The following is an 18,737-nucleotide window of genomic DNA, read 5'->3' as shown; positions in this document are numbered from 1 at the left end:
GAACAGGAGTTTGGCACAATAACACTCTTCTTCTTGTTAAAAGAATATCTCTCTTTCAGAAATTATCAAAATAGGACTTCATTCATAATTTAATACTTAAATAACCCTTTATATTCTATAAATTAGACTGTAGATCGAGTTATTAAGCTTTCGACTTATATTGGTTTGATCAAATTTGGATCGGTAAATCCTATATATTTGATGTCTCGACATCGAATAATACTTAAATCATATTGTCAAACCATTAAAGATCATGGTTAAGTTTAGAGTGTGCTTGCTTAGAGGGCATTCAAAAGCTTTTGAATCAAATTATATCGTTTTCTAATCAATGTACTTAATGAAAACTTAACTTAGACAATCAAGGTATGTCATGGGAAGTGAGTGAGAACCCAATGGTTTACTTAAGCATAGGCATCATAATCTACAACAAACTCTAGATTTAGGGTTTACACGATGGTGATATTTCACCAATTGTTTTATAGTTTATCATTAAAGAATTTACAACAAGTTACATAACCACATAGATAAAATTTTGGAATATCCAAATCACGTGTCCAAGTTTTAAAATTACTAAATTATGTATCTCATATCCATTTTGCCCTTATGTGTTTATCCTAATCAATTTTTACAATATAGCAATCGATTCGGGATAATGTTTATCAGCATAATAGGGTCCCTAATCGATTGCTACAAATTATAAAATTCAATTTGTATTCAAAAAAATTATTGATCTCAATATAGTATATCAAATTGATGTTTAATAATATGAATATAATCAGGAGAATTAGATAAACGCATAGAACCTGATTTTATGTCATTCCAAGTTCTCTTGATTTGTCAGCCGATTTTAGCTAAAATTGATTGATGAACCTAGAGAATTCAGAATAACATAAACTATGTCATATTTGTTCATATAATTCTTATGATTATATCCATGTATTCAAATATTAATTTAATATACTATATTAAGAGTAGCTATTTTTTGAACACGGATTAATTTTTTTTTAACACATTTATGTTAAAAAAATTGTTGCTTTCATATGACGTTTGAGGGTATGAATATAATCAAAATAATTAGACGAACACATAAGATCTAATTTCATGTCATTTCGAGTTCTCCAAGTCTATCAGTCGGTTTTGATCCATTTCGACCAAAATTGATTGATGTACCTAGAGAACTTAGAATGATAAGAAATTAAGTTTTATGTATTCGTTTAATTCTCTTGATTATATTCATGCTTTCAAATATCAATTTGACCTATTATACTGAGAGTAATATTTTTTCTAACACAGATTAGTTTTTTTTTGAATATATTTATATTTAAAGAATTATCGTTCTCAATATATTATATCAAAATTATGTTTAAGGGTTTCATGTGATATAGTTCGCTCTAGATTCATCAGTTAATTTTAGGATTTAGATTTAAGAATCACTTGAATACAAATCAATTTTACTCATTTGGGTACCTGATTTATTTCAAAACTTTATCCGATAATTTGCCGAAGAATTTAAATCACTTCGGGTGCGTTTGGTACGCATATTTTCCATTTTTATTTTCTGGAAAACACGCATTTTCTAGAAAACAGAAAATGATTTTTTATTATTATCTATTTTTCTAGAAAACGCTAGCTATTTTTTTAGAAAATAAACACGAAAATACACAAACCAAATATCATTTTTCAAAAAACACAGATTTTTCAGAAAATAAAAATAAAAAACGTGCATACCTCATTTCCCAATTTATTTTAAGTAAATGGAGTAAATTAAAATAACAAAAAAAATACGGGAAAAAACAAAGATGACAGGCCAACATAAAATACCTATAAATACTTAACCTACTACAATTTTTTTTTATGTCCGAAACTGACGGACCTATCTGGGGCAACCCTAATACAGGAACACTAGTGTTGCGGCGCAGCCGGAGAGTCCTCCTAGCCTTGTTCAAAAACCCTCTCCCTTTCGGCCTCATCCCATCTACTAGGTTTTTGTATTCCCCTCCTCAAGATCCTTGCAGTTCCTCTTCTGTTTCTCGCACACTCAAAAGCTTAATGCTCCTCCCTCGCCTTCTTCAGATCTCACTTGCTGCTGGATCGCCGGACGAGGAGATCCGACGCGGCCTCTGACCGAACTGAAGGGGGAGAAGACATTGAGGTTTGAAGTCAAAATTTAAGATATCTATAGTTTTTTTTAACTTAATAAGTTTTGAAAGAAGCGAAGAATTCTGATTGTCAGCGTTCTTTCATTTTTTTTTTGTTTCGCTTAGTTTTCATAAGGAAAAAAGCATTCGACCGAAATAGTAGAGATAGTAACCTAATTTAGAAATGTCGAAACTAAATTAATAGATAGTAATTCTATTCACATTGTGATTTTATGGCTATGATTTGATATTACGTCTTAATACTGGGGTGGATTGTGTTCGGGGGTACTAATGAACATGCAGGCAGAGTAAGGCGGCATTAGCTGGGGTGGAAATTTGTATCCCGCCCTACTCCATTCTTATTTCTTGCTTGATCTGGTTTGTTGATCCTCATACTCACTGATTGCGTTGCTGCTGGTGACTAAACAGGTGGAAGATGCACTGACATCATTATTAATAGGTTATTTTTTTTTCGCTTCTCTTGTTTCTATGCGTGTTTTTATCTTCCTTTTTGAAGCTTAGATCCACTTGGGTTTGAACAATTTTAGCTTTTCATAGGGCATACATATGGACATTTAAAGATATACTTGGGGATGGAAAAAAACTCTCTCTTGTCTATGAGATGGGTCTTCGGCCCGAATGAATGTTAGTGGGGCTTCCATCCATTTATATACTTCTGCCAATGTATTAGATGATACTTTGATTTGTGGACATGGCTGTAGAGTTCAAATGGAAGTGATTATAAATTGCGCTTCATAATTTTACTTGATATTCTTTTTGTAGAATTTTAAGTTCATGCATATCTATTGTTGCCCACTGTATGCCCCTTGTTTTTGTTGACCTCTTGTTATACGCTGGTTATTGAGTGGGGTTTACCCTACTATTTGGTGGACTGAAATCGGATGAGGCATGACATATTTCTCTTAGCTGATGAAGCAGGGTTTACCCTGAAGATTAGTTTTTTAGTGATTGTTACCAATGTGTGATCTGCATTTCATAACATGACTGCGTTTCTACCTTTCCACTTTTGCTTAAATACCTTTCTATCTGTCATAATCTAAAGTGGTTTTACTTTCTCCTTTTGTATGTATTCTATTACCACTGCTTGTTCAGTTCACAGACGCTTGTTCTCCTTAAACACATTTATTCTGAACTTGCTTCCACTACATTGCTTATAAATAAATTTCTTTTGTGGCTGCATTTCTGCATTATGAAACTTCCTGGAGAATTCTATTATAGAGTTTTACAGCTTAATTTTTGTTTTTTGTTTTGTACTACTTGCCTAGCCGATCCCACCTAGTGGGATAAGACTTGTTGTTGTTGTTGTACTACTTGCCTATAAAATCCATAAATGAGTTGGTGCAGTTTTATAGATTTGATGCCATTTTAAGGAAGGACATGATGGATGAAAAGTAAAAGGTCTGAAAAAGTAACACTGATAGCCATGATTTGGTTATTTCAATGAAGAGGACCCCTGCCCTTGCTCAAGTTTTAGCACTGTGGTTGTCGCAACCTCTCCTATATCAAATGCTCATGTGTATGCATGGCAGTGGGTTGGAAAAAGTAAAAGGCATGGGCTGCATTTTAATTATGAATGCTGGCTTAATCTCCTCCCTATATCATCGGTGCAATTTGATAACAATCTCATTGCTATGATGTTACTTTCATGATCAAACTGTCAACTGATCCTTCAACCAGTACACAAACTTTTCTTTGGTTTATCTTCAAAGATTGTATCTACCTTCTGAGTTTGTATTCCTCATCGATATTTCTCTTAATAGCCATTCATGTATTTGGTTGTTAATTATTAGCACGGTCAAGGTCTTAAAAAACTATGCAAGCATTTTGTGATTGAGCCTCTTCATAGCGCACATGCAGTATGTGATACAAATGTAGTTGTATTGCCAACAATGTGCAAAAATCTCTATTTAAAAATATGGGTTCACGTTTATTATACTTCAAATCAATCAATCTAAGCAATCAATATCAATGAAATTATATCTCACTTAATATTTAAATTTATCGTCCTAACCAATTCATATTTTCATAGAAATAGATTATTACTCTAAGCAATGCATATGATACAAAACGCTTGTTTCTCTCTTCTTTTTTTTCCTATTTTTATTTTTTTTTTGCAAAAATGGGTTGGAGTGAACACAAGTTCACTTGAACTTAGCTGTTCTTTTTTCTTTTATGTTTCTTTTACCAAACAATATTCTCTATGTAACTGACCCCAAATAATTGGGACTTGCTACTTGTTTAGTTGTTTGAGTAGATAATTTGAAGTACTAGTTTATCTTGTTCTTATTCTGGGTGTCTTCCTTGCCCAAATGTGCTTAGTATGGTGATTCATCGGTGTAGGAATTTTCAAATGGGTGTAGGGCGAGAGTGGCTCCAAATTGAATAATGTACATTTGGGGGACAAATAGTTGGATAATTTCAATAGGTATGCTACACCAAATTGAATAAACCATTGTACTTATCTGCAGATACTCTGATGTTTTTTTGTTTCTTCTTGTATTTGCAGGGAAAAGTACTGTGTAGTTTTCTAGATCCTATGCAAATAAGATGTTTTAAAGGAACAGATTCAAATTAACCTTTGATAAATCCATTTGTTTTATCAAAATTATGGAAAACAAATCAAAACATCAGCTTGATATTTTGCAGTGAGCCTAGCTGGTTTAGCTTTGTGTGGGTTCATTCTCTAATATTGTTAGACATTTGCTTGCTTTTAGCTCTCTACTAAGTTAATCAATTTCTGCCAGATGCAAGATCAACCAATTATTATGATGGATGAACCCTCCAATTTGAAGCCAGCAAAGAAGAAGAAATCGATGAAGCAAAATGGCTCTGCTGCAGTTGAAGTCAAGGGAGACTCGAAAGAAGCATCCAATCTATCCAGAAGGCCACAGAAGGGAAACAAGCGAGGCCTGCAAAGTGATGTTTCCCACCCGTCCGGACAGGCAGATCGATTAACTTCTGATTCATTTCTTGATCCGTCCGGATTGAGTTATGTGTACAGGCAATTGAGACACAGGTATCTCTTCCTGGAGGAGGAAAGCTTCTCACTGGATAAAGAGCTTGATGAGGTGGACGCAGGAGTCAAATCTTTGGAAGATGAGAAGCTCGCTCTGCTGGATCAGCTTGTCGTCTTGGAAGGTCTTGTCGATCCTTCGGAAATTAAGCGGGCAAAGATACCTGAAGGATCTTTCCAAACTCAAGTTTCATTAGGTGTAGCAAAGATAGTTTAAGTACGAGGGAAGTACCCCACTGACAGATGTTCTATGTGCCTTTTATCATGCTACACAAGCTAATCTTTTCAGAATGAACACTGAAAAGGTCCATCTCTTTATGCTTGATTTCAGATGGTTAGGATGTGACTGAATACAACTAGGCAAAAATGAAGTAGACCAACTGAAGCTCAAGAACTCGGACTTGCCTCAAAAATGATGACTCGGAATGAAGACCAATAGATGAAGAGCATTATTGTTGTTGGCTTTAGGAAAAAAAAATTGTGAAATTTTAATTCGTCGTCCTTAGTTTTTAATTTTGCTCGTTGAAACTAAGCTATTTGTCTCCGAGTTGTTGTGCGCCGACAGAATTGAACCATAATTGCTTATTGATCATTGCGCGGTGTGACTTATTGATCTATGGCCCTTTCACTGTATCAACAAAATTTTGGTAGTATTTAAAATAATTGAAAATGAACTTTTTGGTTTGATTATTTAAAGATATTTTAAAAATAATTGAAAATGAACTTTTCCAAAAAGGTTCTTTCAAATTTTAAAAATAACAACTTTGGGCATCATGTCTCTTTAATAATTCATTTAATAAAATGAATAATAATAATAACTAAACGATCCTAATTAACTTTAGTCGGCGGCTTGATTTGGTCCCGCCGATTACGTCTTTTTCGTGCTTAGTTGGACTTAATTACCTGTTAGCTAAAAACAATTAGCGTGTCACACATTGCAATCATTCCAATTTCTTCCCTTTTACTTTGCATTTATTTTTTTAAAATTAATTCAAGTCAAGCAATCAATTTTAATGCAAAAAAATGATATCTCGTCCCCTTTCTTCTCCAACAACTAATAAATACCATGGTCAAATTTTGACTACTAAAATATTCTCAACTGTTTTATGTAAAAGCACCATTAAATTCATCAAGAACTAATTCACATGCTTAAGAAATTATTAACAATTTTGACGAATATTAGAAATATTAAATTTGAAGTGCACCTTTAATAAAATTTTCTTTCACTTTTGCGGATCGGCCCCTGTTTGTTAGATAAATTAGTCAATCCAAAAAACTCTGTATGCTTAAATTTATTTATCATTTTTTTTACTATTAGTTAAATAATTTTGCAAAATTATTTAGTAATTATTAATAGTATATATATATATATATATAGGGACCATCTCTCTCTTCTTTACTTCGTAATTATTATTTGTTTTCTTCCCTTCTCCATCCTTCACAGCGATCTGCTCGCCCTTGTGAAATGCGTTAAGTCACCTGCTGCTTCTCTCTCTCTCTCTCTCCAAAACCCTAGCAAGCGGCTCCTTAAAGATCTATCGCAGTCCTCCTCGGCTTCCGGTTTGAGCTCTTGATGGGACAGTAGAGTTGGCCCCTCGATTCGTACCAGGATCGGCATCGGCGGCGAATCTGTACGGATTCTTCTTGCTTATGGTTCCTTTTCTTCTTGCGCTTACTCTCTCGATCGATTCTTTCCAGCTGGTTTTCACTCGTTTTATATATATATATTTTCAATATCTTCCTTGTCGACTCGTTCGTTTCAATTTCGATAGCAATGTGAGTGGCTACGCAGTCCTTTTCTACCCCTTCTTGTTAGTTGCAATTTGTTCGTAATTTGTCTAACTTCGTACGATGAAAAATTCTCCGCTGCAGTATCGATCTGTTCAAAACAAGGAAATTTTGTTTGGAAAAATCGGCTTGCCTTACTGTAGATTTATTTTGGTGCCTGCTGTTCTGTGTGTAGATTTCGGAGGGAAATCTGTCAAAGAATCGAGAAAAAAAATCTCGGCGTCTAATTTCATTATTATTGTAGCTAAGATTAAGATTCTTGTTTTGATGACGTTTTACATTTTTTTTATGAGACTTCTGTTCAGATTCTTTTTGATGTGAGAATGCCTCAATTCAGACAACTGGAAAGGTAAGTGTGGAAGTACACATGCCGCATGTTTACCACAATTTTTTTTTAAAATGTACTTAAAGGCCTTTTTTTTAAAAAAAAAAAATCACTGGATCTCTTGATCCACATTCTATGTTCTTGTGACTAATGCTGTGTTATCTTATTGCAGAACCGTTGTTTACAGTAGATTTAGGTCGTTGCTTGGTTTCTCACAACGAAACTTCACTGCAAGATGGATTACTAGGAGAAGATCTATTCATTTGATATCTGATCTCGCCATTGAGGTTGTTCTTTCTCAAGTCAGTTGAGCCATTATCCAATATGTCTGGTTGTACTTCTGAGATTGTTGAGACAAATGAAGACCCAAATTTGGTTAGTTACTATGAGGAATCAAAGATTTCAAGTACTAAGCTCAAACCAAATCTACGAAATGGTAAATGCCAAGATATGGAAGATGAACTCAATCAACTTTTAAGAGCAATAGATCTCAGGACCACATCAAGGGTTCTTGGTCCTTCTAGTCATTCAGGGTTTGACTTGTTGCATAAGAATGTTTCAAAGAAGCCACTCAGAGCTGGTGCACCTCGATCGTCAGGAACAGGAATGCCGGAATCTGTCACCCTAAAACAGTCTTTGAGAAGATTATGCATTTCCCAGGCATCAGAGATGGCTGCTATGAAGAGGTTATCAGGGGCCTCTGAAGCTGTAACAATTGAGAGGCTTTATGCTTCGGTATTGGTTCAAACAAATGACTCTGATTTTCCTCAAAATGGGGAAAAGACAAATGTGGTTGAAATATCCATCACGCCTCTGAAGGTATCTGCAGACTCATCAAATAAGCCAGTTCTATATGGTGAGCTGCAACATGTGGAGTCAGGAAATCAGAATGTTACTTCAATATCCTCATCTGTAGTTCCCAATAAGCCTATTGTAACAAAAATCAGAATCCAAGATGTACTTCAATCTGTACCAGATGAAGTATTTGAAAGTACATTAGCAGCGAGGAAGAGGGATAAGAAGGGCAAATCAGTTTCCAAACCATCCATATTTAGCCCACAGGCTGTAACTGCTTCGAGCAATCCTATTGTGATTCCGCGTTTGATAAACTCATTTCATAGGAGTACTCTCACTACAAATAAAGCGAAGTGTAAACCAACTTCAGTGCCTAGTGGTTCCAACAAATGCAATGAAGTTAATAAAAGTGATACTACTTCATGTGCATTGAAATCATGTTGTCCCAAAGAATCCATCACCCCTGCACTTGGCATGATTGATACTGTTCGAGAAAGTAACACCACAAACATTGATTGTGGTGCAAACATAACTATTTCCAGCATAAATACCTACGGTAGTACTCAAGTCGGTGGAGTGAAAGCAAGTGAATTCTCTACGTCACAAGAGGAAGGGGAGTGCTCCCATAGTTCCAAAAGCAGCACTTGCGATTATAGTTGCAGCACTAGCTTCAGTGCAGAGAGCCATCAGAGTGGTATTATTGTTAAAGGATGTAGACCTCACATGTCAAAGGATGTGAGGTGGGTTGCCATTAGTCACATCTTAAATCAGCAAGCAAGATTGGATTTAAGCGATTTTAAGCTCCTCAAGCGGCTTGGTTGTGGAGATATTGGAACAGTTTATCTTGCTGAACTAGTTGGTTTTGAGTGCTTGTTTGCTTTGAAGGTCATGGATATTGACTTTCTGGTTAGCAGGAAAAAATTGCTCAGAATGCAAAACGAAAGGGAAATATTGGAAATGCTAGACCATCCATTTCTTCCTACACTCTACTCTCATTTTACAACAGATAACCTCTCATGTTTAGTTATGGAATATTGTCCAGGTGGTGATTTGCATGTTTTGCGACAAAAACAACCTGGAAGGAGTTTTTCTGAGCCAGCAGCTAGGTATTTAGATTGAATTGGTGCATGATTTACTTCAGTAATGCAATTTCATCTTCAAAGCTATTGTTTTTGTTTTGTTTTCATGTAACCTCATCTAAACCACGGCATGATGGACATGTAGAAATAGACACATCTCTACTTAAGCATTTAGGCATGAATGGATGTCTTTTTAACATGCCATCTGATTAAGATTTCTTCAATTCAATAAATGTATGTTCTGCATAGATGTGAACAGAGAATAGTTGGTCAAGGTTCCTTCAGAGATCATTTGCATAAATTAAAAAAAAATGTAGAAAAATCCAGTTGAAAGTATATTGAACAATCACCATTTTGGTACTTTATGGGTACCCATGGAAGCAATGTTATTCATTTGTTTTTCACTTAATATAAAACCCTAAACCTTAAATCCTAATGTGGGACTAAACCCACTACACTAATAACCTAACAACACTTGTACTCTCTACAAAATGGTGCTATATGTGCTGAGTGCTGTGCCAGAAGTGTGTCAAACACCAAAAGAGGTGATAGAAGAAGGGGGAAGGAGAAGAGGTAGTGGAAGGTTTCTCGTGTTGTCATGGTCATTGCCTTGGTGTCAAAGGAGGAGAAAGAGATGTACAAAGGTGTACCTTGAAGAAGTCTTGTTGCGGAATCCTAGTTGTGCTTCTTCACCTATGAACGCTCATGGAGGAATGCAGTTCTCACAGTCGTGCTGACATAATTTTCACCTTTCACCTTTGTCCACCGTGTCACAATATCATGATTTGCATGCCAACTGGTGGGGAACGGTAAATTTAGCCTGTGTTGACTCAATTAACATTTTAATCTATGGTGTGCACAACATCACACAATAGAAAAAAGAGAAGGAAAGAAGAAAGGAATGTCAAGCATTGAGATAAGACCCTAGATGATAAATCCCACCACTGAAGTTTTTCTTGAGGCAACACATATAGTAGCACACAACAAACTAAAGAAAAGAAGAAAAAAATCACTCAACAAGGGTCTTAGGTTGATAGGTGCCCACCAACATGCCTTGCGTAACATCTAAGTAGTTGGTGGTGAGGACAACAAGTAGGAAGACAAGCTATGTTATGCGAATGTCAGAGGGTGTGGGATGCATTGCACATGATAATCATATGGTATGAAAATGACAATATTAATGATGAATTATCTTTTAGTTGAAAAATTAAACTAATATTTAAAATAATTTAGTAAGCGAAATAAATATGCATTAATATTAATTTTTCTAATAATATGACTAAATAAATTAGACAAGAAGATTTTTTAGGTGATTTGTATGAGACAATTAAGATCATGAACATAAAATGTTTGCTATATCACTAGGTACTTTATAATAATCATTAATTGATCTATTTTTTTCTTTGTTTTGGCAAGTGTTTGAAATAATTGGACAATAGGATTTACTCTCTAGCATGACAAGCTTTAGAATCATAATAATAAAGAACATATACTAATGAATGTCTTAATTGATTTGGTAATTATTAAATAGAGGTATAGGGTCTAATTTCATTGTGTCCATTTTCCTCTTTTAGCTCTTGAGAATAAGTGCAGATTAGTCTAATTTGTGAGCATAAATAGAATATTCTTGTTCTTTTAAGATTACGCCATTAAGGGACTCATTCAATGTATTCATCGGAGGGATCTTCTGAAGATAATGTACTGAGGTTTAATTAATTAATTATTCCTTATTAGAGAAGAGTTGCTTAGTTGGATAATAAGGTTGGTGGTCTTATGGCCAAAAGCTCTTAGTCAAGTTATGGTCGATATCGCTTGGCTGATCAAGGCGTACCATTTTGTCATCCATAAATGCCACTCATCCGCTTTTACATAGTTCCCATCTTTAAAATTGACAAGACAAAAGATTTTGCCCTATGTCTTGTCCTTGAATTACATCTATTGATCACTATGAGGACATTATATGCTATAAAAAGAGAGGAGATTAGAAGAGGAAAAACAATAACTAAGCACCACCGCCAACAAAAGGTAACACCGGATTGAAGAATTCAAGAAGTATCCATATCTTGTACCTATGCCTATTTTAATTTTAATGATGTTAGTCCAAGTTCAATGTCTAATGGTTATCCAAGATGTATTTATTGATATGTGGTGAAATCAATTACAAGAATTTTAAAAATTGTGGTTTTGATTTCACTATAATGTTACAAGAACCAATTCTCTCATTAGATGCACGAAATTCTATATTAGTTGGTGATAATGATTAGTTGAGATGAATGTAATTATTTTTCGAGTTTATTGCTTTAAAATTTTAATTCAAGTGACTCTAAATGTTATATGCTTATATGTAGAGGTAAATAAGTTGAAGGGGAACTTTGGCGCAGCGGTAAAGTTGTTGCCGGGTGACCTTGTGGTCACGGGTTCGAGTCACAGAAATAACCTCTTGTAATGCAGAGTAAGACTGCGTACAATAGACCCAATGGGGTCCGAGCCTTCCCCGAGACCCTATTTTGGAGGAAGTCATGCACCGGACTGAAGGTAAATAAGTTGAATAGGCAAGATTATAGAATTAAAACTCATTTGAGTCAAACTCGGTATCCTTTCAAGTGCATTGAGTGTTAGTATAACAAGATATTGTAATTGTACTAATATGGATACAGATTGAATATCTAATACAAGATAATACTTTAAACCTTAGTGATCCTGTCCGAGCGCTGAGTCGATGGACGCTGGGCACGTGGCGCTCTTCCAACTAATGACGTGGATCTCTGACCGGCCGTATGGATCTCCGGTGAACCTGCAAGGAAATCGGGTCGGGAAGGGGTTCCCGGCGACGACCCTCCGACGCTCAAGTCAGGCAAGAGGAAAATGATGAAGTGGCTCCAAAGATCAGAGATCGCGTACCTCCGCCGAAGTCTGAGGGCTCTTATATAGAGCTGTGGGGAGGCTTGTGCACACCTACCGAGGCGTACACGTGTCCTGTACCATACCTTAGTATGGGCTTGCCAGAGGAGCATGCCTGACATCATACTGCTACAGTCTGAGCACCTCTCTGACGGACAGCAGAATCTTCCGTCGTACGATTCTGCGTATGGTCTGGTCGTCGAATATGCCTGCTGTCAGAAGATGATGTTCCCCAATGTCCCCTTGTCCTTGTCTCTTCTTTCCCTGAGCCGAGCGTCCATTCGCTCGGCAGGCATTGGTCCGACCGGGCGCAGGTATCGGTCCGACCGGGAAGGTTTCATCCCATTGCGTGCTCGGCTGAGAACGTCCCTTCACAGCATTGATGCTTTACGCCTCGGCCGAGCGGGCTACCCGCTCGACTCGACGACCCTGTTCATCATGAGCGTCGGAAACCCGACTCCTCGTCGGGTTGTCTTTGATTCCGCCCGGACCCGTTCGGCCGGTCGACCCAACCCTTATCCGATCGGCCGGATCTCATGCTTACCCTTTTGACCACCACGTGACGTTGACTCCCCTCCAGAGGGGCCCCCCGTTCTTACTGCCGGATCACTTAGTAAAAAAGACCAAATCATCCTTTGATGTATTTAGACTTTCACCACATGATTCAATTAAAGACCTTTGTTTTTAGGTGAATTGGAGGGGCAAAGGGCCTTTGGGTGTTGATTTTATATGTGTCACTTTTAGATGATATATCTTTCAACTTGAGCATTATTCTTTTGTTTTGTAAAAATTTATGTTTTATTTAAATAGTTTTCTTATACTCAAGGTAGAATTCAATATCTATAGCTTTATTGTAGCCTTCTGTTGAAGTAAATGAAAATAAATTGTCATCCTTATGAATTAGTAGCCTAAGTCCACTCATGAATCAATAAATGGTCGAGGTTTCATCTTTCCCTAATATTGTGATATAATTTTTAAAACTAGGAATGACATTTTGTCACACTTAAAAATGATTGCTTAAAAATTTACAATTTATTATGCATTGACTCAGTTAGTATTTGTTTGATCTCGAGCCATTACAAGATGGGTTCCACTCCTAGCTTATTATGGTAGGCCTGATCAAGATGTAATAAGTGTGATAGTGGCACATTGTGCTTGTTAGTAAGGGTCATGATATATCTCTAAAATAGTCTTCTATTTCAATTAGCTAGTTAAGAAATGCATTTGAGTTTAATCATCTATTAAAGTTAGGGGCATTTACCCTAACATGTCTAGGCCTATATTGTTCTAGGCAATAATATGATTCTTCTCTAACACACCAAATAATGTGATCGTGAGCTGGTGGGCATGCTATTCATTGAATTATGTGGATAAATAATAGTGTTCATTAAAATTAGTCTACTGGCATAATATTGTTCCCATGAATCTAGGTTCATCCTTCATACAAGTGTATAATTGGCTTTATGATCCTTGCTCTTGATAATTTGTATTGGTTTTATTTTCCTCACTCTTAAATGTTAAGCTATATCTCTCATACATTCACTAGCAATGGTGGCACTTTCTCTTATTATATCAGGATAAGAATATCGGCGCTATAGTGCAATAAATTAAGAGTGACAGTCAATTCATTTTCAACATGATGAGTTTAGGTACTAAAATATAATGGATGATGGCTAAACTGGACAAAGGTAAAGAGATATGCAACTGGTATTTTCTTGATGAATAAGATATGATGCTATGCTTGGGGATTAAATGGAGTAAATTTTGGATATATCTATGATCTTGGACAAGATCCCAATTAAGGATGGAGGTTTGCCATCTTGTGGATTTGGCTGGGATGATTCACATGGCTTGTAGTAGACAACTACATGATGATGTGTGCAGGGGTCTAAGGTTCTGATCGAGGGCAAGGTGCTGCAATAGGAGCTGTGAGCATTGACATCAATCTGTAGTTGCAGGAGCCCTTTAGTTTCATTGTCTGCAGTCATAGTCAAAAGCTGCTTGTGAGTGCAACCACCGACAAAGAACACTGAAGGTTCTTGGGCCAGGTTATCCTGACAGGGAAAGGCTGTGGAGGAAGAAGTTGACTAAGCGGAGATGATCTGGTGGTGGCCACAACTGTCCGATAGAGATGTTGGTTCACTGGGGTTGCACAGATTAGTGGAAAAAATAGGCATGGATTGTTGGGGAGCTACAGGTGCTGCAAAAGTGGAGATGGTGGATTTGCAGGAACTACCAATTGCATCTTTCCTTCCAGTGAAAAAGGAAAATTCCCTTGAGTAGAGGGAAGCGTAAAGAGGAAACCTTCACCCCTCTCATGAGTTGAGAGTTGGGAAGGCTTTGTTTGTACTAGAGCATGAACAAATTTGGTTAAGTTGATTGTGAGTCAGATTTGTGGAAGGGAAAAGGTTAGAAGAGGATTGAAATGGAGGATAGGTGTAATTTGTCACGGATTGTCGTGTGTAGTTGGAAGACTTTTAGTTAGAGGAAGTCGAAGCCTTCTCTCTAGTGCGGAAGGTCCCTTCTAGGGTTGGCAGTTCCAGTCCTTAGGTGTCAGATGCTTGGTGGCCAAAATGGGAGTGCAGAAGTGGATGAGGTTAAAGGAAAAGAGGGTCTCGAGTCTGTTCCTTGGTGACGGGTTTTGCAAGAGGCTGTGAGAATTGCCGATTGAAACAAAACGAGCAAAGGAGAGGAACTGACAAGATGAGCAAAGGAAGAATGAGAAGATGTGAGTTGCAGATTGATGCAAAAGGAGAAGGATGCATGTTGATGGGGAAGACGATGGCAGCAGGTTTTGTAGATACTAGAGCAGCAGGAAGTGGAATGACAATGGAGTTGGAACAGAGAAAAGAGAACGTCGAAGGTATCAAACACCAAATCATGAACTGAATTAGTAATTTGGTCCTAAAACCATTTGATGTAGAATGAGGCCGCCTTGATCCAAATTTGTTGTAACATCAAGGATCAAAAGTCTTTAAACAGAACAAATATTCTCACACGAGAGAACAAATTAACGAAGAAGAAATTTTATTATGCAAAAGATGATTAACATGGGGCTTGGGTGTCCCATTTTACAGACTCCAACCCAAATAAAATTTTAAGTAAACTTAATTGTTCTAGGAAAGAAATATACCTAAAATGATGATCAAACTAGGAATTAAATCTTGTATCATCTAAAAAAGATAATTATCAAACCAAAAACTATCTTAGTCAACTAATTTTCCTTCAATAATAGCATCTACGAACATAATTTTTTGCAAATTTAAATATCGTATAAATAAATTCCTAATTTGCATTGTTAACAATGCATACTCTATGGATCATCTAGAAATCCAGGCATGCAACAAACAGTTTGCTTCAAAACTTTAACTACTACATGCCCATCTTTACTTTTTCTGTGGTATCCATTTCCTTAGATTGGAAAGAAAATTTACATGGAATTATACCTGATTTTTGTTGAGAAACACTATCATGTTGTTTATGTGGTCCTGAAAGCATAGTTTTTCTTGTAGTTGAAAGTTTTGGATGCGCCTGAGCAGTTACGCTAACAATTTCTGTATATAAGACAGATGTTAGTCTGCAGTTTTTATTTGCATTGCTTTTTTTGCTCACAGTATCATGGTTTTCATGAATCTGTTTACACTACTCACTCAATTTTGACAATGATTACACCAGGTTTTATGCTGCAGAAGTTCTCCTTGCTTTGGAATACCTGCACATGTTGGGTGTTATTTATCGAGATCTCAAACCAGAAAACATCCTGGTCCGTGAAGATGGTCATATCATGCTCTCTGATTTTGACTTGTCTCTCAGATGCTCAGTGAGTCCCACTCTGCTCAGATCCTTAGATTCAGAAGAGGCCGCGAAGAAGCTGATAGGTCCCTGTGTGGAAAATAGCTGCATTGACCCTCTTTGTCTTCGGCCATACTGTGTTCAAGTTTCTTGTTTCACACCCCGATTGATGGCCTCCACAGCAGCAAGTACAGGAAAACAAAAATCTGACATGAGCGGCCAGGTAAGACTGCTTCCACAAGTTGTGGTGGAGCCCACCGATGCACGCTCCAATTCCTTCGTCGGAACCCATGAATACCTAGCCCCTGAGATCATTCGAGGCGATGGACATGGGAGTGCTGTGGACTGGTGGACTTTTGGGATCTTATTATATGAGTTACTTTTTGCTAGAACACCCTTCAAAGGGCTTGGAAATGATGAAACATTAAGCAACGTTGTGATGCAGAGCTTAAGTTTCCCAGAGAACCCATGTGTTAGCTTTCATGCTAAAGATTTGATTAGGGCTCTCCTAGCTAAGGAGCCAGAAAATAGGTTGGGATCAGTCACAGGAGCAGCTGAGATTAAGCAACACCCTTTCTTTGCTGGGATAAATTGGGCACTTATACGTTCCGCTCCACCACCCGAGTCACAAAGCAATGATTTTGGGACGCCTGTGCTTATTCGCAAGAAAAAAGAAGGCAAGTGCCTCGATTTCAGATCGAACAGACATGATGTGGAGTTTGAGTTGTTTTAGTAAAAGATGTCCTTTCAATGGAAGAGTTATGTTGTGTTCCAGGAACCAGTTCCTATCTGCTTCTATAAAATGTATGCTTAAGCTCTCATTCCTTGTTCATAACTCGTATGCGTTTATGAAAATGAGCTCCATCAGTTCTCTTTTGTACCCTACTCTTCTTGCACATACCAGCTGATCGATAGGAATTTAGTCAAGAAAGAGTTGGCCTGTGTGTACAAAAATTTCATGTGTATCCCATCCTTCAATGACTATCACTATGAGGGGCATTAGTATCATTTTCTTCGTATCTGTAAGTGAATAATGTTGCATTGTGTTGGTAAAAGTAGAGCACTAATATTGCCCTCCATAGAATGTCTGTACCAAGTCAACATCCACTTTGTTTTCCAATCCTATTAATTTGGATGGCTGGTTTAGCGCACACAACCGGCACTACCCTAGTAGTATTTTTCTCTTGAAAGTACCTCGTGTAAGTGCACTTGTACAAGTACAATTTTCATTAGTGAAGGGATATTTTTGTGCAAGTACGATTGTGAAAGTATGATCTTTGTTGGTGAAAGAATATCTTGTGTTAAATTTTGAAGAGCTATCTTGGTAAATGAATAAAATGACTAGTTCAGGATAGATATACCATCATGTAGTACATTTAGAAGAGAACAAGGAATAGGGATAAACTAAGCCATCCATTGGCCTAAATGTGGAGTTCCCCATACACGTTCATGTAAGGCCCTTCTTGCCTATAGTGGGCTAGATATGGAATCTGTTGGAAATGTGAATGTAATAAAGTAGTAGAGATGAAGAAGTTTTGTAATAAAGAAGTAGAGGTGAAGAAGTTCTATTATATATGAGTTGTTAGTTTCACATTAGAAGTCTCTTGATTTTATTATTGGTTTAAATTATGACACATTCATTGATGTTGTAAATATATGCATGGGGAGAGACTATCTCACTCATGGATATGCAAGGGTGAGTGTAAATCCAGGGCTCGGATTGTACTAAACTAAGATTGATTCATGTGTGAGCACGACCTGCACACGTCAATTTGTCCAAGTGAATAAACCAATATTTTACCACTTGAATATCTTTTTGCTACAACATCTCGACATTAATGGCGACATTAAACTCATTAATGATGATTTCGTAACGTTTGTATTAATGGCGACATTAAACATATTAATAATGATTCCGTAACGTATCAACATTAATGAAGACATTAAACTCATTAGTGACAACATTAAATCCAGCATTAAATGACCATAATTTGGTCATTCATTGTAGGCAAGGTGAGAGCTCCTATATAAGGAGGCTGAATCTTAAGCAAAGGATATAGAGTAGCTGAAGAAAAGCGAAAGAGAAAGCGGGAGGAAGAGCAGGAAGCGAACCTCTGTCCGCCCGTGTTCTCCCACAAAACTCTCTTAGCCTTGCATCTTTTCGGCTGAACTACTCGTGATAGCACTTGGGTGCATTATCAGTTCGCCACGAACAACCAGTGCTTGGTTGCGTACGTGGTTTTATCGTTGTATCATGGGAAATAGACGGCCTGAGAGAATCTTGAAGCATAGCCGGAAGTGGGCCGAATCTGTTTCAAGGAAACTGCGTTGAACACAAGCATCAATATCTTAGTCAGCAAATTTTCTTTCTGATTTGGCGATCGACTTCCGATTCTGCTACGTACCGCATCAACTCTGCAACTCGGACACCAGAAGCTTGGCAGAACCAACCCCGCTGGCAGCCTGAGATTATCCGCTCAGGTCATTTCAACAGATAAGTTAGAATTGATTTTGTGTAATTTTAATTCTGTAATTTCCCAAATATCTCCGGCAACAGATTGCCCAACAATCTTGAAACAGAGTTGAGTTATGTTGAGATGGGCTCAGAACAAAGTGTTGAGATGCAATAGACTCAACACCTTAAGGCCCCCTTCACCCCGATTAGAACAATACCAATCAACCATGGGGAAGGCCAGAGAAGTTCACGTGGCAGTAAAAGATGCTCTTCTACTTGACCACGCTTAATCTGACCCAATTGTTGACCAAGGATCCTCCCAAGCGTGTTGAGGATGCTGATGCGTAGACCATCAGTGTAGTGGAGACATTAACTCATTCTGAGTTCCTTTGCCGAAACTACATCCTCAACTGACTTGCCGACTCGCTGT

The 18,737-nt window shown here is 37.2% G+C and overlaps 2 protein-coding genes across 2 annotated transcripts; both read left to right on the top strand.

Annotated features, from left to right (window-relative positions):
- The first annotated feature begins 1,860 nt into the window (after positions 1 to 1,860).
- Positions 1,861 to 5,789, top strand: LOC121976894. Its single transcript, XM_042529293.1, has 3 exons — positions 1,861 to 1,982; positions 2,074 to 2,152; positions 4,904 to 5,789. Exon 3 carries the CDS (start codon positions 4,904 to 4,906, stop codon positions 5,387 to 5,389), a length of 486 nt encoding a protein of 161 aa, XP_042385227.1. The 5' UTR covers positions 1,861 to 1,982; positions 2,074 to 2,152; the 3' UTR covers positions 5,390 to 5,789.
- Positions 5,790 to 6,576: 787 nt separating this feature from the next.
- LOC121976893 (serine/threonine-protein kinase D6PKL1-like) lies at positions 6,577 to 17,120 on the top strand. Its single transcript, XM_042529292.1, has 3 exons — positions 6,577 to 6,803; positions 7,458 to 9,186; positions 15,736 to 17,120. Exons 2-3 carry the CDS (start codon positions 7,610 to 7,612, stop codon positions 16,583 to 16,585), a joined length of 2,427 nt encoding a protein of 808 aa, XP_042385226.1. The 5' UTR covers positions 6,577 to 6,803; positions 7,458 to 7,609; the 3' UTR covers positions 16,586 to 17,120.
- Positions 17,121 to 18,737: the final 1,617 nt, after the last annotated feature.

The sequence above is a fragment of the Zingiber officinale genome, chromosome 4B, assembly GCF_018446385.1.
Source record: "Zingiber officinale cultivar Zhangliang chromosome 4B, Zo_v1.1, whole genome shotgun sequence".
NCBI classification, from domain to species: domain Eukaryota; kingdom Viridiplantae; phylum Streptophyta; class Magnoliopsida; order Zingiberales; family Zingiberaceae; genus Zingiber; species Zingiber officinale.
This window is presented reverse-complemented; position numbering and strand designations above follow the sequence as displayed.